General features: G+C 46.7%; 1 protein-coding gene across 28 annotated transcripts in view; it reads right to left on the bottom strand.

Annotated features, from left to right (window-relative positions):
- Positions 1-24,600, bottom strand: part of LOC118382189 (sushi, nidogen and EGF-like domain-containing protein 1) — a 170,197-nt gene that overhangs the window by 86,443 nt on the left and 59,154 nt on the right. For all 28 annotated transcript variants that reach the window (XR_008067639.1, XR_008067640.1, XR_008067642.1 and 25 more), the window contains exons 5-10: positions 23,889-24,014; positions 22,386-22,499; positions 16,523-16,636; positions 8,377-8,490; positions 6,523-6,579; positions 6,197-6,304 (exon numbers count right to left, since the gene is read on the bottom strand). Coding sequence is in view for 2 of the 28 variants with exons in the window: in XM_052467182.1 (XP_052323142.1) it covers positions 6,197-6,304; positions 6,523-6,579; positions 8,377-8,490; positions 16,523-16,636; positions 22,386-22,499; positions 23,889-24,014 (633 nt within the window). In the remaining 26 variants the exon portion in view is untranslated. The remainder of the gene's footprint in view (positions 1-6,196; positions 6,305-6,522; positions 6,580-8,376; positions 8,491-16,522; positions 16,637-22,385; positions 22,500-23,888; positions 24,015-24,600) is intronic.

The following is a 24,600-nucleotide window of genomic DNA, read 5'->3' as shown; positions in this document are numbered from 1 at the left end:
TATATAGTTCACAACCAGCCAATGGCACTATATATATAGTTCACAACCAGCCAATGGCACTATATATATAGTTCACAACCAGCCAATGGCACTATATATATAGTTCACAACCAGCCAATGGCACCATTTATATAGTTCACAACCAGCCAATGGCACTATATATATAGTTCACAACCAGCCAATGGCACCATTTATATAGTTCACAACCAGCCAATGGCACTATATATATAGTTCACAACCAGCCAATGGCACCATTTATATAGTTCACAACCAGCCAATGGCACCATTTATATAGTTCACAACCAGCCAATGGCACCATTTATATAGTTCACAACCAGCCAATGGCACTATAAATATAGTTCACAACCAGCCAATGGCACCATATATATAGTTCACAACCAGCCAATGGCACCATTTATATAGTTCACAACCAGCCAATGGCACTATATATATAGTTCACAACCAGCCAATGGCACCATTTATATAGTTCACAACCAGCCAATGGCACTATAAATATAGTTCACAACCAGCCAATGGCACCATATATATAGTTCACAACCAGCCAATGGCACCATTTATATAGTTCACAACCAGCCAATGGCACTATATATATAGTTCACAACCAGCCAATGGCACCATTTATATAGTTCACAACCAGCCAATGGCACTATATATATAGTTCACAACCAGCCAATGGCACCATTTATATAGTTCACAACCAGCCAATGGCACCATTTATATAGTTCACAACCAGCCAATGGCACTATAAATATAGTTCACAACCAGCCAATGGCACCATTTATATAGTTCACAACCAGCCAATGGCACTATATATATAGTTCACAACCAGCCAATGGCACTATATATAGTTCACAACCAGCCAATGGCACCATATATATAGTTCACAACCAGCCAATGGCACTATATATATAGTTCACAACCAGCCAATGGCACTATATATATAGTTCACAACCAGCCAATGGCACCATATATATAGTTCACAACCAGCCAATGGCACCATTTATATAGTTCACAACCAGCCAATGGCACCATATATATAGTTCACAACCAGCCAATGGCACTATATATATAGTTCACAACCAGCCAATGGCACCATTTATATAGTTCACAACCAGCCAATGGCACTATATATATAGTTCACAACCAGCCAATGGCACTATATATATAGTTCCCAACCAGCCAATGGCACCATTTATATAGTTCACAACCAGCCAATGGCACTATATATATAGTTCACAACCAGCCAATGGCACTATATATATAGTTCACAACCAGCCAATGGCACTATATATATAGTTCACAACCAGCCAATGGCACCATTTATATAGTTCACAACCAGCCAATGGCACCATTTATATAGTTCACAACCAGCCAATGGCACCATTTATATAGTTCACAACCAGCCAATGGCACCACATATATAGTTCACAACCAGCCAATGGCACTATATATATAGTTCACAACCAGCCAATGGCACCATTTATATAGTTCACAACCAGCCAATGGCACCACATATATAGTTCACAACCAGCCAATGGCACTATATATATAGTTCACAACCAGCCAATGGCACTATATATATAGTTCACAACCAGCCAATGGCACTATATATATAGTTCACAACCAGCCAATGGCACCATTTATATAGTTCACAACCAGCCAATGGCACTATATATATAGTTCACAACCAGCCAATGGCACCATATATATAGTTCACAACCAGCCAATGGCACTATATATATAGTTCACAACCAGCCAATGGCACTATATATATAGTTCACAGCCAGCCAATGGCACCATTTATATCGTTCACAACCAGCCAATGGCACTATAAATATAGTTCACAGCCAGCCTGTAGTGGCTTCCTTTCGTCTTTACCATAGCCACTGCCCAAGCCTGAAGCGGGGTTGTTTGGTACGCATACAGTCCACACTCAAGGTTTCCAAACGGCCAAACATTCCATGACATCCAGGGATATGGTGCAACAAAAATGTTTATTCTTCTTATATCTAACAAATAAATGATTCTCCAATCAACTTAAAGCATAGATGACTTTATATGGAAAATACATATTATGACATGTCTGTATGTCTGTATGTCTGTATGGTCAAAAAACTATACCGCTCCCGCATCTAGCAAGGACTCCCTCTCCCGAAGGCCCAACTTCCTGCCTTTATCCTAACACACTTACCACAATACAATGAACAGGCAAGAGGGGGGGCCAAATGGCCGAGTTACACTAACAACAAATTAATATATCTCAATTGGGTAAATATAAATCATAAAGGTACGTACCTAATATTTCATCATTTACATTAATATTTAATATATTTACACACATATAAATGGAGCTCCATATGTTCGGTCTTTTATACAAAAATGTCCAAATCGGCTCTAACACAGCCAATGGCACTATATATATAGTTCACAACCAGCCAATGGCACTATATATATAGTTCACAACCAGCCAATGGCACCATATATATAGTTCACAGCCAGCCAATGGCACCATTTATATAGTTCACAACCAGCCAATGGCACCACATATATAGTTCACAACCAGCCAATGGCACTATATATATAGTTCACAACCAGCCAATGGGCCCCGACCAAGTAGTGCATTATATAGGGAACAGGGCCCGGGTCAAGTAGTGCACTATATAGGGAACAGGGCCCGAGCCAAGTAGTGCACTATATAGGGAACAGGGCCCGGGCCAAGTAGTGCACTATATAGGGAACAGGGCCCGAGCCAAGTAGTGCACTATATAGTGAACAGGGCCCGGGCCAAGTAGTGCACTATATAGGGAACAGGGCCCGAGCCAAGTAGTGCACTATATAGTGAACAGGGCCCGGACCAAGTAGTGCACTATATAGGGAACAGGGTGTGTGTGTGTTTGGACATCCACATTCTCTTTGATCTAGGAGGTTGATTAGGCGGTTCTCCTCCCGTCCTGTGTCGCGCTACCTCTCTCTCTCCTTCCTCTCCCGCTACCTCTCTCTCTCCTTCCTCTCCCGCTACCTCTCTCTCTCCTTCCTCTCCCGCTACCTCTCTCTCTCCTTCCTCTCCCGCTACCTTCTCTCTCTCCTCCCTCTCCCGCTACCTTCTCTCTCTCCTTCCTCTCCTGCTACCTTCTCTCTCTCCTTCCTCTCCCGCTACCTTCTCTCTCCCGCTACCTTCTCTCTCCTTCCTCTCCCGCTACCTTCTCTCTCCCGCTACCTTCTCTCTCTCCTTCCTCTCCCGCTACCTTCTCTCTCTCCTTCCTCTCCTGCTACCTTCTCTCTTCCGCTACCTTCTCTCTCCCGCTACCTCTCTCTCTCCTTCCTCTCCCGCTACCTTCTCTCTCCCACTACCTTCTCTCTCCCGCTACCTTCTCTCTCTCGCTACCTTCTCTCTCCCGCTACCTTCTCTCTCTCCTTCCTCTCCCGCTACCTTCTCTCTCCCACTACCTTCTCTCTCCCGCTACCTTCTCTCTCTCGCTACCTTCTCTCTCCCACTACCTTCTCTCTCTCCTTCCTCTCCCGCTACCTTCTCTCTCCCACTACCTTCTCTCACCCACTACCTTCTCTCTCCCACTACCTTCTCTCACCCGCTACATTCTCTCTCCCGCTACCTTCTCTCTCCCACTACCTTCTCTCACCCGCTACATTCTCTCTCCCACTACCTTCTCTCACCCGCTACATTCTCTCTCCCACTACCTTCTCTCTCCCACTACCTTCTCTCTCCCGCTACCTTCTCTCCTTCCTCTCCCGCTACCTTCTCTCTCCCACTACCTTCTCTCTCTCCTCTCCTGCTACCTTCTCTCTCTCCTTCCTGCGACCTACTCTCTCTCTCTGAGTATCCTGCTCTTTCTTTCCACAGGGCCTTCCAAGTGAGCCAGGCAGGAAAGTATTTGGGAGATTTAGGAGACTCTATATAAGCCTTGATAGTTATTTCAGCTCAAGGGTGAGGAGTAGCGTGAATCTGCAATGCCTGACATAATATTAAAGAGCTTTTGGAGGAGCAAGTGGCAGAGGCTGTGTCCCGAACAGCACCATGTTCCATACTTTAGTGCATTATCTTTGACCAGAAGTAGTGCACTACGTAGGGACTTAGGGTGACATTTGGGACTCAGGCCAGAGTCAGAGCTCTGCTGCCCTGCTGCAAGGCATATTATACCAGCCATGTCTGATGAAACTACTAATACCAAGCATGAGGTCCAGCCCATAAACACAGAGGCCCCATATCCTTTCAAGTCTAGACAAAGCAGCACTTCCCCTTATTGGTAAACTAATAAAGCGGGCCATAAAGCAATCATTCCCCTACATCAAGCGACTGTTGTTGCCCAGGATCCTGTCGTAAACAGGGCGCGGTTCAGATAACTGTGGTGATAATTAACATCGTCAATCATCACAGCAGAATAGAACAGACTCTCACCTTCTCACAGACACAGCTCCACACATTCCCTCCTATGCAGCTACTTGCAGGATAGCTAGCTAGTCCCTCTTTTGTCTACACTGAACTTGTCCAATTGTCTTCTGCACGATAACTGTACCTGTCCTATTGTCTTCAACTAGAGCAGACTCTGGTCCACTACCTGTCTGTAGCTTCCTGTCCTATTGTCTTCAACTAGAGCAGACTCTGGTCCACTACCTGTCTGTAGCTTCCTGTCCTACTGTCTTCAGCTAGAGCAGACTCAGGTCCACTACCTGTCTGTAGCTTCCTGTCCTACTGTCTTCAGCTAGAGCAGACTCTGGTCCACTACCTGTCTGTAACTTCCTGTCCTACTGTCTTCAACTAGAGCAGACTCTGGTCCACTACCTGTCTGTAACTTCCTGTCCTACTGTCTTCAACTAGAGCAGACTCTGGTCCACTACCTGTCTGTAACTTCCTGTCCTACTGTCTTCAGCTAGAGCAGACTCTGGTCCACTACCTGTCTGTAACTTCCTGTCCTACTGTCTTCAACTAGAGCAGACTCTGGTCCACTACCTGTCTGTAACTTCCTGTCCTACTGTCTTCAGCTAGAGCAGACTCTGGTCCACTACCTGTCTGTAACTTCCTGTCCTACTGTCTTCAGCTAGAGCAGACTCAGGTCCACTACCTGTCTGTAGCTTCCTGTCCTACTGTCTTCAGCAAGAGCAGACTCTGGTCCACTACATGTCTGTAACTTCCTGTCCTACTGTCTTCTGCACGATAACTGTACCTGTCCTACTGTCTTCAACTAGAGCAGACTCTGGTCCACTACCTGTCTGTAGCTTCCTGTCCTACTGTCTTCAGCTAGAGCAGACTCTGGTCCACTTCCTGTCTGTAGCTTCCTGTCCTACTGTCTTCAACTAGAGCAGACTCTGGTCCACTACCTGTCTGTAGCTTCCTGTCCTACTGTCTTCAACTAGAGCAGACTCAGGTCCACTACCTGTCTGTAGCTTCCTGTCCTACTGTCTTCAGCTAGAGCAGACTCTGGTCCACTTCCTGTCTGTAGCTTCCTGTCCTACTGTCTTCAGCTAGAGTAGACTCTGGTCCACTTTCTGTCTGTAACTTCCTGTCCTACTGTCTTCAGCTAGAGCAGACTCAGGGCCACTTCCTGTCTGTAACTTCCTGTCCTACTGTCTTCAACTAGAGCAGACTCTGGTCCACTACCTGTCTGTAACTTCCTGTCCTACTGTCTTCAACTAGAGCAGACTCAGGTCCACTACCTGTCTGTAGCTTCCTGTCCTACTGTCTTCAACTAGAGCAGACTCTGGTCCACTTCCTGTCTGTAACTTCCTGTCCTACTGTCTTCAGCTAGAGGAGACTCAGGTCCACTACCTGTCTGTAGCTTCCTGTCCTACTGTCTTCAGCTAGAGCAGACTCAGGTCCACTACCTGTGGGATTACATATAATATATTGTAGCTTGTCCCTCCTCTCATCACACCTCTCTGTCCAGCTAGAGTTGCCTACTTACAGATGTAGGATCATAATTCGATCACTCCTTTGTTACTGAGAATTTTCCTGTACAGCAGGAGGTGCAGATGAGCTTTATGATTGACATAAATTCACTGAAAACCCGCACTAACACACGATTAGTCTAATTTTGCCCAGCTAATTGCCTAACCACCATTCCAGCAACATTATGAACTAAAACGTTTATTTTTGCTGTGACAATACTAGTCAAATTAAGATCCAACATCTGTAGCTGAGGCTTTTGGCTTCGGTATCTACCTTCACAGTTGTCACCATAGAAACCCTGGATGCAGGTACAGTTGTGGTTCCCTGGGCCGAGGTATTCACAGGTCGGACGGTTCTCACAGCCCTCCCCTTTACAAGACACTGCAAGACAGAGGACAAAGATGGACGTTTTAGGATGCGCCTGGACACAGATTTATAACAGTTGATGTGGGTTAAATGCCGATACCAGGGCTGCTAGGGCAAGACGGTGTGTGATGCAAAAACAACACACATGGGGAACAGGCAAGTACCGTACTTTGTAAGAAGTGTTTTCAATAATAATTTTAAAAAGATGAATAAGAAAAGATTCCCTCTTTTACCCGTTTGATTGTCAGTTTGAGGAGCCAATGATGAATTCACCTGGACCACCACCAACTCTATGAAAGAAAATTTCAGAAGGTTTCAGGGCTTTCTAGCGGAAAATGTTGAGTCTAATAATTATTCAGGCAAGGAGAAAATGCCTCACGTACTACTACTACACCACATCAATATTACACAAAGGGAGCTCTTTCTTTCTTTCTTTCTTTCTTTCTTTCTTTCTTTCTTTCCAGTTTCAACTGTTCTGCCTTACTATTATTCGACCATGCCGGTCATTTATGAACATTTGAACATCTTGGCCACGTTCTGTTATAATCTCCACCCGGCACAGCCAGAAGAGGACTGGCCACCCCACATATGCTCTCTCTAATTCTCTCTTTCTTTCTCTCTCTCGGAGGACCTGAGCCCTAGGACCGTGCCCCAGGACTACCTGACATGATGACTCCTTGCTGTCCCCGGTCCACCTGACTGTGCTGCTGCTCCAGTTTCAACTGTTCTGCCTTGTTATTATTCGACCATGCTGGTCATTTATGAACATTTGAACATCTTGGCCATGTTCTGTTATAATCTCCACCCGGCACAGCCAGAAGAGGACTGGCCACCCCACATAGCCTGGTTCCTCTCTAGGTTTCTTCCTAGGTTTTGGCCTTTCTAGGGAGTTTTTCCTAGCCACCGTGCTTCTACACCTGCATTGCTTGCTGTTTGGGGTTTTAGGCTGGGTTTCTGTACAGCACTTTGAGATATCAGCTGATGTACGAAGGGCTATATAAATACATTTGATTTGATTTGATCTTTCTTTCTCTCTGTTTTGTGCTGTTGTTGCTCTTTAGTGGAGAAGCCTAGAGCCCAGGCCTCCTCTCTCAGCCATTAGCTAACCACACCGTTGCCGAGGCTGTGAAAACAGACGACGCCTGTAAAAAAAACTTTTAAAACAAAACCATCGGGTCACTCTGACACAGAGCTCCTAGCCACGCTCATCGTGCTCCCAAATGGCACCCTCATTTCCTTTCTAGTGCGCTACAATGCGCTGGTTCAAAAGTAGTGACCTATAAAAGGAATAGGTTGCCATTTTGTGACAGAGCCTCACCCATCTCATCCTCCCAGAGTGAGGGTTCGTCAGGTTTTGTTTCTTGCCTTGCCCTCTCAGTTGAAGGAAAAAAAACATTTAAATCTATTACAGGAAGCCAAACAGAGAGCAGGAAGTAGAACTTGCCGGCCGCCAATGGTAACATTTTCTATCACTAATCGTTGTTCTTAACATGAGGGGAAATTGAGAGAGAGAGAGAGAGAGAGAGAGAGAGAGAGAGAGAGAGAGAGAGAGAGAGGTAAACAGAGAGAGAGAGAGAGAGAGAGAGAGGGAGAGAGAGAGAGAGGTAAACAGAGAGAGAGAGAGAGAGAGAGAGAGAGAGAGAGAGAGAGAGAGAGAGAGAGAGAGAGAGAGAGAGAGAGAGTAAACAGAGAGAGAGAGAGAGAGGGAGAGAGAGAGAGAGAGAGAGAGAGAGAGAGGTAAACAGAGAGAGAGAGAGAGAGAGAGAGAGAGAGGGAGAGAGAGAGAGAGGTAAACAGAGAGAGAGAGAGAGAGAGAGAGAGAGAGAGAGAGAGAGAGAGAGGAGAGAGAGAGAGAGAGAGAGAGAGAGAGAGAGAGAGAGAGAGAGAGAGAGTCATGATGCATAGTCATGATGCATCCCAAATGCGACCCTATTCTCTATACCAGGGGTTCTCAAACCTTTTTTTGGGGGCCCAGATACAAATTCATCAGGAGTGCATTATTATTATAAGGAATATAGAGGCATTTGGGAAGTCAGTTGAATAGTACTTCCTGTTTGAAAGAAGGAGAGATGGAACAGTAGTCTCACCTGTTTCACAGTGTGTCCCGGTGAAGACAGCAGGACAGGTGCAGTTGTAACCATTCACCTGGTCTTTACACTGTCCTCCATTCAGGCAGGGCTGGGAAACACACTCGTCCATGTCTGGAATGTAGCCGTACAAACACGACAAGAACATCAAGCCCAATTCATCAATGTGGGGGGAATCTAGCCACTTTAATAATGGACATTATGAATGTAATCAATGTATCACTTAGCCACTTTATATAATGTTTACATACCCTACATTACTCATCTCATATGTATATACTGTACTCTATACCATCTACTGCTTCTTGCCTATGTCGTTCTGTACCATCACTCATTCATATATCTTTATGTACATATTCTTTATCCCTTTACACTTGTGTGTATAAGGTAGTAGTTTTGGAATTGTTAGTTAGATTACTCGTTGGTTATTACTGCATTGTCGGAACTAGAAGCACAAGCATTTCGCTACACTCGCATTAACATCTGCTAAACCATGTGTATGTGACCAATACAATTTGATTTGATTTTAAATGGATTAGGGAAGGGAACAATGACACTAGCTCCAAGGTGCACGAATTGAAGAGAAAACTGAAGTCAAGAGGGAGTCAAGAGGGAGTCAAGAGGAAAAGAGGAAGTCAAGAGGAGGTCAAGAGGGGGTGAAGAGGGAGTCAAGAGGGAGTCAAGAGGAAGAGAAGAAGTCAAGAGGGAGTCAAGAGGAGGTCAAGAGGAGGTAAAAGAGGGAGTCAAGAGGAGGTCAAGAGGGGGTCAAGAGGGAGTCAAGAGGGAGTCAAGAGGGGGTCAAGAGGAAGAGAAGAAGTCAAGAGGGAGTCAAGAGGAGGTCAAGAGGGGGTCAAGAGGGAGTCAAGAGGGAGTCAAGAGGAAGTCAAGAGGGGGTCAAGAGGAAGAGAAGAAGTCAAGAGGGAGTCAAGAGGAGGTCAAGAGGGGGTCAAGAGGGAGCCAAGAGGGAGTCAAGAGGAAGAGAAGAAGTCAAGAGGGAGTCAAGAGGAGGTCAAGAGGGGGTCAAGAGGGAGTCAAGAGGAGGTCAAGAGGGAGTCAAGAGGGAGTCAAGAGGAGGTCAAGAGGGGGTCAAGAGGAAGAGAAGAAGTCAAGAGGGAGTCAAGAGGAGGTCAAGAGGGGGTCAAGAGGGAGTCAAGAGGAAGAGAAGAAGTCAAGAGGGAGTCAAGAGGAGGTCAAGAGGAGGTAAAAGAGGGAGTCAAGAGGAGGTCAAGAGGAGGTAAAAGAGGGAGTCAAGAGGAGGTCAAGAGGAGGTAAAAGAGGGAGTCAAGAGGAGGTCAAGAGGAGGTAAAAGAGGGAGTCAAGAGGAGGTCAAGAGGAGGTCAAAGAGGGAGTCAAGAGGAGGTCAAGAGGGAGTCAAGAGGAGGTCAAGAGGAGGTAAAAGAGGGAGTCAAGAGGAGGTCAAGAGGGAGTCAAGAGGGAGTCAAGAGGAGGTCAAGAGGGAGTCAAGAGGGAGTCAAGAGGAGGTCAAGAGGGGGTCAAGAGGGAGTCAAGAGGGAGTCAAGAGGAAGAGAAGAAGTCAAGAGGGAGTCAAGAGGAGGTCAAGAGGGGGTCAAGAGGGAGTCAAGAGGAAGAGAAGAAGTCAAGAGGGAGTCAAGAGGAGGTCAAGAGGAGGTAAAAGAGGGAGTCAAGAGGAGGTCAAGAGGAGGTAAAAGAGGGAGTCAAGAGGAGGTCAAGAGGAGGTAAAAGAGGGAGTCAAGAGGAGGTCAAGAGGAGGTAAAAGAGGGAGTCAAGAGGAGGTCAAGAGGGAGTCAAGAGGAGGTCAAGAGGAGGTAAAAGAGGGAGTCAAGAGGAGGTCAAGAGGGAGTCAAGAGGGAGTCAAGAGGAGGTCAAGAGGGAGTCAAGAGGGCAATTCAGCAACTATTGAAGGTGGAAGTTGATATTTTCTAGCTAGTAATTAATATCCCGTCAAAGGAACCTCTCCTATTCATCTTTGTTCAGAGGAATGGCATAGTGTTTTGTTGTCTGTGTGTTGATCTCCTAAAACACAGAGCTGGATTAGGGAACTTATTTTACTTACCAGCTGTCTGGTATTAAGGTGCAATCTGCTCCCATGTAGAAACAATAGTTCATTAAACGTACAGCAGGATATAATAGTATTATATAGTATTATACACTACTGTACAGTATTATATAGTATTATACAGTACTGTACAGTATTATATAGTATTATATAGTATTATACAGCACTGTACAGTATTATATAGTATTATATAGTATTATACACTACTGTACAGTATTATATAGTATTATACAGTACTGTACAGTATTATATAGTATTATATAGTATTATACAGCACTGTACAGTATTATATAGTATTATATAGTATTATACAGTACTGTACAGTATTATATAGTATTATACAGCACTGTACAGTATTATATAGTATTATATAGTATTATACAGCACTGTACAGTATTATATAGTATTATATAGTATTATACAGTACTGTACAGTATAACATGTAGATTATAATATGTACATTATCTAATACAGGTTCTAATATGTACATTATTGTCACGCCTTGGTCTTAGTATTTTGTGTTTTCTTTCTTTGATCAGGCCAGGGTGTGACATAGGTTTATGTTATATTGTATGTTCATATTGGGGTTTGTAGTATTTGGGATCGCGGCTGATTAGGGGTGTTGTATAGGCTTGGCTGCCTGAGGCAGTTCTCAATCAGAGTCAGGTGATTCTCGTTGTCTCTGATTGGGAACTGTATTTAGGTAGCCTGGGTTTCTCTGTGTATTTTGTGGGTGATTGTTCCTGTCTCTGTGTAGTTTCACCAGGCTGTATTAGGTTTCACATTCCGTTTGTTGTTTTTGTATATGTATAAGTTATTTAATGTATCACGATCTTTGTTCATTAAAGACATGAGTAACCACTACGCTGCATTTCGGTCCGACTCTCTTTCGACAAACGAAGAACGCCGTTACAATGATCTAATACAGGTTCTAATATGTACAGGATCTAACATGTACAGGATCTAATATGTACAGGATCTAATACAGGATCTAACATGTACAGGATCTAATACAGGATCTAATACAGGATCTAATACAGGATCTAATACAGGATCTAGTACAGGATCTAATATGTACAGGATCTTATACATGATCTAATACAGGATCTAATATATACAGGATATAATACACGATCTAATACAGGATATAATATGTACAGGATCTAATACAGGATCTAATACAGGATCTAATACAGGATCTAATACATGATCTAATACAGGATCTAATATATACAGGATATAATACAGGATCTAATACAGGATATAATATGTACAGGATCTAATACAGGATCTAATACAGGATCTAATATGTACAGGATCTAATACAGGATATAATATGTACAGGATCTAATACAGGATCTAATACAGGATCTAATATATACAGGATATAATACAGGATATAATATGTACAGGATCTAATACAGGATCTAATACAGGATCTAATATGTACAGGATCTAATTCAGGATATAACATGTACATTATCTAATACAGGATCTAATATGTACAGGATCTAATACAGGATATAATATGTACAGGATCTAATACAGGATCTAATACAGGATCTAATATGTACAGGATCTAATTCAGGATATAACATGTACAGGATCTAATACAGGATCTAATATGTACAGGATCTAATACAGGATCTAATATGTACAGGATCTAATACAGGATCTAATACAGGATCTAATATGTACAGGATCTAATACAGGATCTAATACAGGATCTAATACAGGATCTAATATATACAGGATCTAATACAGGATATAACATGTACAGGATCTAATACAGGATCTAATATGTACAGGATCTAATACAGGATCTAATATGTACAGAATCTAATATGTACAGGATCTAATACAGGATCTAATACAGGATCTAATACAGGATCTAATATGTACAGGATCTAATATGTACAGGATATAATATGTACAGGATCTAATACAGGATCTAATATGTACAGGATCTTATACATGATCTAATACAGGATCCAATACAGGATCTAATATGTACAGGATCTAATATGTACAGGATCTAACATGTACAGGATCTAATATGTACAGGATCTAATACAGGATATAACATGTACAGGATCTAATACAGGATCTAATACAGGATCTAATACAGGATCTAATATGTACAGGATCTAATACAGGATCTAATACAGGATCTAATACAGGATCTAATATGTACAGGATCTAATACAGGATCTAATATGTACAGGATCTAATACAGGATCTAACATGTACATTATCTAATACAGGATCTAATACAGGATCTAATACAGGATCTAATATGTACAGAATCTAATATGTACAGGATCTAATACAGGATCTAATATGTACAGGATCTAATACAGGATCTAATACAGGATCTAATATGTACAGGATCTAATATGTACAGGATATAATATGTACAGGATCTAATACAGGATCTAATATGTACAGGATCTTATACATGATCTAATACAGGATCCAATACAGGATGTAATATGTACAGGATCTAATATGTACAGGATCTAATACAGGATCTAATACAGGATCTAATATGTACAGGATCTAATACATGATCTAACATGTACATTATCTAATACAGGATCTAATATGTACAGGATCTAATACAGGATCTAATATGTACAGAATCTAATATGTACAGGATCTAATACAGGATCTAATATGTACAGGATCTAATACAGGATCTAATACAGGATCTAATATGTACAGGATCTAATATGTACAGGATATAATATGTACAGGATCTAATACAGGATCTAATACAGGATCTAATATGTACAGGATCTAATATGTACAGGATATAATATGTACAGGATCTAATACAGGATCTAATATGTACAGGATCTTATACATGATCTATTACAGGATCCAATACAGGATCTAATACAGGATCTAATATGTACAGGATCTAATATGTACAGGATCTAATACAGGATATAACATGTACAGGATCTAATACAGGATCTAATACAGGATCTAATACAGGATCTAATATGTACAGGATCTAATACAGGATCTAATATGTACAGGATCTAATACAGGATCTAACATGTACATTATCTAATACAGGATCTAATACAGGATCTAATACAGGATCTAATATGTACAGGATCTAATACAGGATCTAATATGTACAGAATCTAATATGTACAGGATCTAATACAGGATCTAATATGTACAGGATCTAATACAGGATCTAATACAGGATCTAATATGTACAGGATCTAATATGTACAGGATATAATATGTACAGGATCTAATACAGGATCTAATATGTACAGGATCTTATACATGATCTAATACAGGATCCAATACAGGATCTAATATGTACAGGATCTAATATGTACAGGATCTAATACAGGATCTAATACAGGATCTAATACAGGATCTAATATGTACAGGATCTAATACAGGATCTAATATGTACAGGATCTAATACAGGATCTAATATGTACAGGATCTAATATGTACAGGATCTAATACAGGATCTAATATGTACAGGATCTAATACAGGATCTAATATGTACAGGATCTAATACAGGATCTAATATGTACAGGATCTAATACAGGATCTAATACAGGATCTAATATGTACAGGATCTAATACAGGATCTAACATGTACAGGATCTCATAAAGGATCTAATACAGGATCTAATACAGGATCTAATATGTACAGGATCTAATATGTACAGGATCTAATATGTACAGGATCTAATGCAGGATCTAATATGTACAGGATCTAATATGTACAGGATCTAATACAGGATCTAATACAGGATCTAATACAGGATCTAATATGTACAGGATCTAATGCAGGATCTAATATGTACAGGATCTAATATGTACAGGATCTAATATGTACAGGACAACAGTTCTTGTTTCATCAATAACCCATCATTTAGTGAAAGACCAGGACCAGGGACGAGCAGCAGGGATGGAGGGGAGGGGGGACAGGGAGACAGCAGAGAGGGAGGGGAGGGGGACCCCCAGAGAGGGAGGGGAGGGGGACAGGGACCCCCAGAGAGGGAGGGGAGGGGAGGGGGACCCCCAGAGAGGGAGGGGAGGGGGACCCCCAGAGAGGGAGGGGAGGGGAGGGGGACCCCCAGAGAGGGAGGGGAGGGGGACCCCCAGAGAGGGAGGGGAGGGGGACCCCCAGAGAGGGAGGGGACAGGGACCCCCAGAGAGGGAGGGGAGGGGAGGGGGACAGGGACACCCAGAGAGGGAGGGGAGGGGGACAGGGACCCCCAGAGAGGGAGGGGAGGGGGACCCCCAGAGAGGGAGGGGAGGGGAGGGGGACCCCCAGAGAGGGAGGGGAGGGGGACCCCCAGAGAGGGAGGGGAGGGGGACCCCCAGAGAGGGAGGGGAGGGGGACCCCCAGAGAGGGAGGGGAGGGGGACAGGGACCCCCAGAGAGGGAGGGGAGGGGGACAGGGACCCCCAGAGAGGGAGGGGAGGGGGACAGGGACCCCCAGAGAGGGAGGGGAGGGGAGGGGGACCCCCAGAGAGGGAGGGGAGGGGGACCCCCAGAGAGGGAGGGGAGGGGGACCCCCAGAGAGGGAGGGGAGGGGGACAGGGACCCCCAGAGAGGGAGGGGAGGGGAGGGGGACCCCCAGAGAGGGAGGGGAGGGGGACCCCCAGAGAGGGAGGGGAGGGGGACCCCCAGAGAGGGAGGGGAGGGGAGGGGGACAGGGACCCCCAGAGAGGGAGGGGAGGGGGACAGGGACCCCCAGAGAGGGAGGGGAGGGGGACCCCCAGAGAGGGAGGGGGAGGGGAGGGGGACCCCCAGAGAGGGAGGGGAGGGGGACCCCCAGAGAGGGAGGGGAGGGGAGGGGGACCCCCAGAGAGGGAGGGGACAGGGACCCCCAGAGAGGGAGGGGAGGGGGACCCCCAGAGAGGGAGGGGAGGGGGACAGGGACCCCCAGAGAGGGAGGGGAGGGGGACCCCCAGAGAGGGAGGAGGAGGGGGACAGGGACCCCCAGAGAGGGAGGGGAGGGGGACCCCCAGAGAGAACGACCAGCTATATAAATCCAATGTGTTTGCAGCTGAACAGTCTCCTCGCTAGCAGATATCAATCAGACCACACAGGTTGGCTTCATGGAAACTCTCCCTGGGTGAAGTAACATCTGCCAGACTGATGAGATGTAATGTAGAGAGCAGAGAGCGTTTCCTCTGGGGAGAGAGATGCCTATCCCTTAAACCTGACCCCCTCCCAGGACCCCTGTCGACTCACCATCCCTTAAACCTGACCCCCTCCCAGGACCCCTGTCGACTCACCATCCCTTAAACCTGACCCCCTCCCAGGACCCCTGTCGACTCACCATCCCTTAAACCTGACCCCCTCCCAGGACCCCTGTCGACTCACCATCCCTTAAACCTGACCCCCTCCCAGGACCCCTGTCGACTCACCATCCCTTAAACCTGACCCCCTCCCAGGACCCCTGTCGACTCACCATCCCTTAAACCTGACCCCCTCCCAGGACCCCTGTCGACTCACCATCCCTTAAACCTGACCCCCTCCCAGGACCCCTGTTGACTCACCATCCCTTAAACCTGACCCCCTCCCAGGACCCCTGTCGACTCACCATCCCTTAAACCTGACCCCCTCCCAGGACCCCTGTTGACTCACCATCCCCTATACCTGACCCCCCTCCCAGGACCCCTGTTGACTCACCATCCCCTACACCTGACCCCCTCCCAGGACCCCTGTTGACTCACCATCCCCTGAAACCTGACCCCCCACCCCCTCCCAGGACCCCTGTTGACTCACCATCCCCTATACCTGACCCCCTCCCAGGACCCCTGTTGACTCACCATCCCCTACACCTGACCCCCCTCCCAGGACCCCTGTTGACTCACCATCCCCTACACCTGACCCCCCTCCCAGGACCCCTGTTGACTCACCATCCCCTGAAACCTGACCCCCACCCCCTCCCAGGACCCCTGTTGACTCACCATCCCCTACACCTGACCACCCCCCCCTCCCAGGACCCCTGTTGACTCACCATCCCCTACACCTGACACCCCTCCCAGGACCCCTGTTGACTCACCATCCCCTACACCTGACACCCCCTCCCAGGACCCCTGTGAACTCACCTGTCTCACACAGAGTCCCAGAGTAGCCACTCTCACACACACAGGTGAAGCTGTCGACACCTGGCACACACAGCGCTCCGTTGAGGCAGGGTCTGTCTTTACACTCGTCAATGTCTGCAGGCAGAATCACACACACACACACACACACACACACACACACACACACACACACACACACACACACACACACACACACACACACACACACACACACACACACACACACACACACACACACAGGATATTTACTCAGCTGATGAATATATCCGCCACACCTCTCCCCTCACCCTGAAAATATGTGCTGCTGGCTGTGAAAGTTATTAGAGAAGATATGTCTCCACAGGAATGAGGAGAGGCAGCAAGTTAGCAGGCAGGGAGGGAGGGGAGGGGGGTCAGGAAGGAGCAGAGAGAGGGAGGGAGGGGGTCAGGGAGGAGCAGAGAGAGGGAGGGGAGGGGGTCAGGGAGACAGAAGAGAGAGGGAGGGGAGGGGGTCAGGGAGGAGCAGAGAGAGGGAGGGGAGGGGGTCAGGGAGGAGCAGAGAGAGGGAGGGGAGGGGGTCAGGGAGACAGCAGAGAGAGGGATGGGAGGGGGTCAGGGATGGAGCAGAGAGAGGGAGGGGAGGGGGTCAGGGAGGAGCAGAGAGAGGGATGGGGAGGGGGTCAGGAAGGAGCAGAGAGAGGGAGGGGAGGGGGTCAGGGAGACAGCAGAGAGAGGGATGGGAGGGGGTCAGGGAGGAGCAGAGAGAGGGATGGGGAGGGGGTCAGGGAGGAGCAGAGAGAGAGATGGGGAGGGGGTCAGGGAGGAGCAGAGAGAGAGAGGAGGGGGGTCAGGGAGACAGCAAAGAGAGGGATGGGGAGGGGGTCAGGGAGGAGCAGAGAGGGATGGCGAGGGGGGTCAGGGAGGAGCAGAGAGCGTGAGGAGGGGGGACAGGGAGGAGCAGAGAGGGAGGGGAGGGGGGACAGGGAGGAGCAGAGAGAGAGGGGAGGGGGACAGGGAGGAGCAGAGAGAGGGAGGAGGGGGGATCAGGAGGAGCAGAGAGAGGGAGGGGAGGGGGACAGGGAGGAGCAGAGAGAGGGAGGGGAGGGGGTCAGGGAGGAGCAGAGAGAGGGAGGGAGAGGGGGACAGGGAGGAGCAGAGAGAGGGAGGGGAGGGGGTCAGGGAGCAGCAGAGAGAGGGAGGGGAGGGGGTCAGGGAGGAGCAGGGAGGAGCAGAGAGAGGGAGGGGAGGGGGTCAGGGAGGAGCAGAGAGACAAGGGGGGAGCAGAGAGAGGGAGGGGAGGGGGTCAGGGAGGAGCAGAGAGAGGGAGGGGAGGGGGTCAGGGAGGAGCAGAGAGAGGGAGGAGGGGGTCAGGGAGGAGCAGGGAGGAGCAGAGAGAGGGAGGGGAGGGGGGTCAGGGCGGAGCAGGGAGGAGCAGAGAGACGGGGGGAGGGGGCAGGGAGGAGCAAAGAGAGGGAGGGGAGGGGGGTCAGGAGAGGAGAGGGGGACAGTGGACAGAGACGAAAGAGGAGTTGGACACAGCTGTAAAGGAGCTGAAATTCAGGCTCAAAGTAATAGAATAGATCAAGTAAATCATTTTGGTTTGTGTATTATCAGATTAACAGATAATTCGACAAGAAAGTATGTGATGCAGAACAGGAGTGTGGGATAGATGGTGTTGTATTGGGATAGATGGTGTTGTATTGGGATAGATGGTGTTGTATTGGGATAGATGGTGTTGTATTGGGATAGATGGTGTTGTATTGGGATAGATGGTGTTGTATTGGGATAGATGGTGTTGTATTGGGATAGATGGTGTTGTATTGGGATAGATGGTGTTGTATTGGGATAGATGGTGTTGTATTGGGATAGATGGTGTTGTATTGGGATAGATGGTGTTGTATTGGGATAGATGGTGTTGTATTGGGATAGATGGTGTTGTATTGGGATAGATGGTGCTGTATTGGGATAGATGGTGCTGTATTGGGATAGATGGTGTTGTATTGGGATAGATGGTGTTGTATTGCGTAAAAATAGTAGATAGGTGGTTAGATGGTTAGAGGTGGTTAGATGGTTAGAGGTTGATAGATAGTTAGAGGTGGTTAGATGGTTAGAGGTGGATAGATAGTTAGAGGTGGTTAGATGGTTAGAGGTTGTTAGGTGGTTAGAGGTGGTTAGGTGGTTAGAGGTGGTTAGATGGTTAGAGATGGATAGATAGTTAGAGGTGGTTAGATGGTTAGAGGTGGATAGATAGTTAGAGGTGGTTAGATGGTTAGAGGTTGTTAGGTGGTTAGAGGTGGTTAGGTGGTTAGAGGTGGTTAGATGGTTAGAGATGATTAGATGGTTAGAGATGATTAGATGGTTAGAGAGGGATAGAGGTGGTTAGGTGGTTAGAGGTGGTTAGATGGTTAGAGGTGGTTAGATGGTTAGAGGTGGTTAGATGGTTAGAGATGATTAGATGGTTAGATGGTTAGAGGTGGTTAGAGGTGGTTAGATGGTTAGAGGTGGTTAGATGGTTAGAGGTGGTTAGATGGTTAGAGGTGGTTAGATAGTTAGAGGTGGTTAGATGGTTAGAGGTGGTTAGATGGTTAGAGAGGGATAGAGGTGGTTAGGTGGTTAGAGGTGGTTAGATGGTTAGAGATGATTAGATGGTTAGATGGTTAGAGGTGGTTAGAGGTGGTTAGATGGTTAGAGGTGGTTAGATGGTTAGAGGTGGTTAGATGGTTAGATGGTTAGAGGTGGTTAGGTGGTTAGAGGTGGTTAGATGGTTAGAGGTGGTTAGGTGGTTAGATGGTTAGAGGTGGTTAGATGGTTAGAGGTGGTTAGAGGTGGTTAGATGGTTAGAGGTGGTTAGAGGTGGTTAGAGGTGGTTAGATGGTTAGAGGTGGTTAGAGGTGGTTAGAGGTGGTTAGATGGTTAGAGGTGGATAGGTGGTTAGATGGTTAGAGGTGGTTAGAGGTGGTTAGAGTTGGTTAGATGGTTAGAGGTGGTTAAATGGTTAGATGGTTAGAGGTGGTTAGGTGGTTAGATGTGGATAGAGGTGGTTAGGTGGTTAGAGGTGGTTAGAGGTGGTTAGGTGGTTAGATGGTTAGAGGTGGTTAGATGTGGATAGAGGTGGTTAGAGGTGGTTAGATGGTTAGATGGTTGGAGGTGGTTAGGTGGTTAGGTGGTTAGATGGTTAGAGGTGGTTATATGGTTAGAGAGGGTTAGAGGTGGTTAGATGGTTAGAGAGGGTTAGAGGTGGTTAGGTGGTTAGAGAGGGTTAGAGGTGGTTAGAGGTGGTTAGAGATGGTTAGAGGTGGTTAGGTGGTTAGATGGTGGTTAGATGGTTAGAGGTGGTTAGGTGGTTAGAGAGGGTTAGATGGTTAGAGGTGGTTAGATGGTTAGAGGTGGTTAGATGGTTAGAGTTGGTTAGATGGTTAGAGATGGTTAGATGGTTAGAGGTGGTTAGATGGTTAGGTGGTTAGATGGTTAGAGGTGGTTAGGTGGTTAGAGTTGGTTAGATGGTTAGAGGTGGTTATTTGGTTAGATGGTTATAGTTGGTTAGATGGTTAGATGGTTAGAGGTGGTTAGATGGTTAGAGGTGGTTAGGTGGTTAGAGGGTTAGGTGGTTAGAGAGGGTTAGGTGGTTAGATGGTTAGAGGTGGTTAGATGGTTAGATGGTTAGATGGTTAGATGGTTAGAGGTGGTTAGGTGGTTAGATGGTTAGATGGTTAGGTGGTTAGATGGTTAGAGGTGGTTAGGTGGTTAGATGGTTAGAGGTGGTTAGATGGTTAGAGGTGGTTAGAGGTGGTTAGGTGGTTAGATGGTTAGAGGTGGTTAGATGGTTAGAGGTGGTTAGAGGTGGTTAGAGGTGGTTAGGTGGTTAGAGGTGGTTAGGTGGTTAGAAGTGGTTAGGTGGTTAGATGATTAGAGGTGATTAGAGGTGGTTAGGTGGTTAGGTGGTTAGATGGTTAGAGGTGGTTATATGGTTAGAGGTGGTTAGATAGTTAGAGGTGGTTAGATAGTTAGAGGTGGTTAGATGGTTAGAGGTTGTTAGGTGGTTAGATGGTTAGAGGTGGTTAGAGGTGGTTAGAGGTGGTTAGATGGTTAGAGGTGGTTAGATAGTTAGAGGTGGTTAGATGGTTAGAGAGGGATAGAGGTGGTTAGGTGGTTAGAGGTGGTTAGATGGTTAGAGATGATTAGATGGTTAGATGGTTAGAGGTGGTTAGAGGTGGTTAGATGGTTAGAGGTGGTTAGATGGTTAGAGGTGGTTAGATAGTTAGAGGTGGTTAGATGGTTAGAGGTTGTTAGATGGTTAGAGAGGGATAGAGGTGGTTAGGTGGTTAGAGGTGGTTAGATGGTTAGAGATGATTAGATGGTTAGATGGTTAGAGGTGGTTAGAGGTGGTTAGATGGTGGTTAGATGGTTAGAGGTGGTTAGATGGTTAGATGGTTAGAGGTGGTTAGGTGGTTAGATGGTTAGAGGTGGTTAGATGGTTAGAGGTGGTTAGAGGTGGTTAGAGGTGGTTAGATGGTTAGAGATGGTTAGAGGTGGTTAGAGGTGGTTAGATGGTTAGAGGTGGATAGGTGGTTAGATGGTTAGAGGTGGTTAGAGGTGGTTAGAGTTGGTTAGGTGGTTAGATGGTTAGAGGTGGTTAAATGGTTAGATGGTTAGAGGTGGTTAGGTGGTTAGATGTGGATAGAGGTGGTTAGGTGGTTAGAGGTGGTTAGAGGTGGTTAGGTGGTTAGATGGTTAGAGGTGGTTAGGTGATTAGGTGGTTAGATGGTTAGAGGTGGTTATATGGTTAGAGAGGGTTAGAGGTGGTTAGAGGTGGTTAGATGGTTAGAGAGGGTTAGAGGTGGTTAGGTGGTTAGAGAGTGTTAGAGGTGGTTAGAGGTGGTTAGAGATGGTTAGAGGTGGTTAGGTGGTTAGATGGTGGTTAGATGGTTAGAGGTGGTTAGGTGGTTAGAGAGGGTTAGATGGTTAGAGGTGGTTAGATGGTTAGAGGTGGTTAGATGGTTAGAGTTGGTTAGATGGTTAGAGGTGGTTAGATGGTTAGATGGTTAGGTGGTTAGATGGTTAGAGGTGGTTAGGTGGTTAGAGTTGGTTAGATGGTTAGAGGTGGTTAGGTGGTTAGATGGTTAGAGTTGGTTAGATGGTTAGATGGTTAGAGGTGGTTAGATGGTTAGAGGTGGTTAGGTGGTTAGAGAGGGTTAGGTGGTTAGAGAGGGTTAGGTGGTTAGATGGTTAGAGGTGGTTAGATGGTTAGATGGTTAGATGGTTAGATGGTTAGAGGTGGTTAGATGGTTAGATGGTTAGATGGTTAGGTGGTTAGAGGTGGTTAGGTGGTTAGAGGTGGTTAGGTGGTTAGATGGTTAGAGGTGGTTAGATGGTTAGAGGTGGTTAGAGGTGGTTAGGTGGTTAGATGGTTAGAGGTGGTTAGATGGTTAGAGGTGGTTAGAGGTGGTTAGAGGTGGTTAGGTGGTTAGAGGTGGTTAGGTGGTTAGATGGTTAGAGGTGGTTAGGTGGTTAGATGATTAGAGGTGATTAGAGGTGGTTAGGTTAGAGGTGGTTAGGTTAGAGGTGGTTAGATGGTTAGAGAGGGTTAGATGGTTAGAGGTGGTTAGAGATGGTTAGAGGTGGTTAGATGGTTAGAGGTGGTTAGATGGTTAGAGAGGGTTAGATGGTTAGAGGTGGTTAGAGAGGTTTAGAGGTGGTTAGGTGGTTAGAGGTGGTTAGACGGTTAGAGGTGGTTCGAGGTGGTTTGAGGTGGTTAGAGGTGGTTAGAGCTGGTTAGAGGTGGTTAGATGGTTAGAGGTGTTTAGAGGTGGTTAGATGGTTAGAGGTGGTTAGAGAGGGGTTGGTGGTTAGATGGTTAGGTGTGAAGGTAGAGTTTGTACTGTACCTGTTTGACAGACTGTCCCTGTAAACCCAGGTGTACACTGGCAGGTGAACCCGTTAACCTGGTCTGAGCAGGTACCTCCGTTCTGACAGGGGTAGGACGAACATTCCTCTACATCTACACACACACACAACCACGCACAACCACGCACACGCACACACACACACACACACACACACACACACACACACACACACACACACACACACACACACACACACACACACACACACACACACACACACACACACACACACACAACACAAACAAACACACACACACACAGAAACGTATAGAGAGAAAGCGAGAGAGAGAGTCATGAGGGTAGATAGAGTCACTGTACTCTCCAGTCAACACATACAAGGCTGATTTAGTAGAATTGTCCAAGAGGAGCGTTGCAGAGAGACCTGGCAGGAGGAGTGTTGCAGAGAGACCTGGCAGGAGGAGTGTTGCAGAGAGACCTGGCAGGAGGAGCAGAGAGACCTGGCAGGAGGAGCAGAGAGACCTGGCAGGAGGAGTGTTGCAGAGAGACCTGGCAGGAGGAGCAGATAGACCTGGCAGGAGGAGCAGAGAGACCTGACAGGAGGAGCAGAGAGACCTGGCAGGAGGAGCAGAGAGACCTGACAGGAGGAGTGTTGCAGAGAGACCTGGCAGGAGGAGCAGAGAGACCTGGCAGGAGGAGCAGAGAGACCTGGCAGGAGGAGCAGAGAGACCTGACAGGAGGAGCAGAGAGACCTGGCAGGAGGAGCAGAGAGACCTGGCAGGAGGAGCAGAAAGACCTGGCAGGAGGAGCAGAGAGACCTGGCAGGAGGAGCAGAGATACCTGGCAGGAGGAGCAGAGAGACCTGGCAGTGCCCTCGTATCCTATTACAAGCACATGTCCCGAAAGGAACAATGTTATCCAGTTGGAAGGTCAGATGGAACGCAGCTTTGACAAACTGACTGGCCGAGAATGGAGTAGGACCCCAAATCCCAAATCAGCCCCTAGTACCCATCCCCTTCACCCCGGATAAGAGGAGAGAGGAGGGGCGTGGAGCCCTGTCCAGAAACAACCCCTAGCACCTATCCACAAGATCGTATACTAACCCCTAGCTCCTATCCATGAGATCGTATACTAACCCCTAGCTCCTATCCATGAGATCGTATACTAACCCCTAGCTCCTATCCACGAGATCGTATACTAACCCCTAGCTCCTATCCACGAGATCGTATACTAACCCCTAGCTCCTATCCACAAGATCGTATACTAACCCCTAGCTCCTATCCACGAGATCGTATACTAACCCCTAAAACACCAGATCTGAGAGGAATGGACAGGTGCAAGCAATATGGCTTAAATTCAACCAATCAAATGCTCTCAGATGCCAACAGGTTGTCTAGAGGGGGAGAGGGAAAAAGGGTTGTTTCTGAACAAGGAGGACATGTAATGCAGTAGAGCGGAGCAGTTGGGTGACTGGGGTCAAGCAAGGGGTGATTGGGTTCAAAGGTTAAAGTTCACCGACTGACCTATCTGGCACCACCTTCCGGTGAACCCAGCCAGACAGGAGCAGGAGAAAGAAGGGTTGCCGGTGATGCAGTCATCAATACAGAGACCTCCATTCAGACAGGGTCGAAGGTGTGGACACACAGACGCTGTGGACGAGAGTTAGTTAGTGAGGAGGAGAGACCTCCATTCAGACAGGGTCGAAGGTGTGGACACACAGACGCTGTGGACGAGAGTTAGTTAGTGAGACAGAACAGTTAGTTAGTAAGGAGAGAGAACAGTTAGTTATTTTTTTATTTTTTAAACCTTTATTTTACTAGGCAAGTCAGTTAATTAAGAACAAATTCTTATTTTCAATGACCGCCTGTTCAGGGGCAGAATGACAGATTTGTACCTTGTCAGCTCGAGGATTCGAACTTGCAACCTTTCGGTTACTAGTCCAACGCTCTAACCACTAGGCTACCCTGCCGCCCCAAGTGAGGAGAGACATAACAGTTAGTTGGTGAGGCGAGACAGAACAGTTAGTTAGTGAGGAGAGACAGAACATTTAGTTAGTGAGGAGAGACAGAACAGTTAGTTAGTGAGGAGAGACAGAACAGTTAGTTAGTGAGGAGAGACAGAACAGTTAGTTAGTGAGGAGAGACAGAACATTTAGTTAGTGAGGAGAGACAGAACAGTTAGTTAGTGAGGAGAGACAGAACAGTTAGTTAGTGAGGAGAGACAGAACAGTTAGTT

This window comes from Oncorhynchus keta, chromosome 1 (assembly GCF_023373465.1).
Source record: "Oncorhynchus keta strain PuntledgeMale-10-30-2019 chromosome 1, Oket_V2, whole genome shotgun sequence".
Classification (NCBI taxonomy): Eukaryota; Metazoa; Chordata; class Actinopteri; order Salmoniformes; family Salmonidae; genus Oncorhynchus; species Oncorhynchus keta.
The sequence above is the reverse complement of the archived record's forward strand: the minus strand, read 5'-3'. Positions and strand labels throughout refer to the sequence as shown.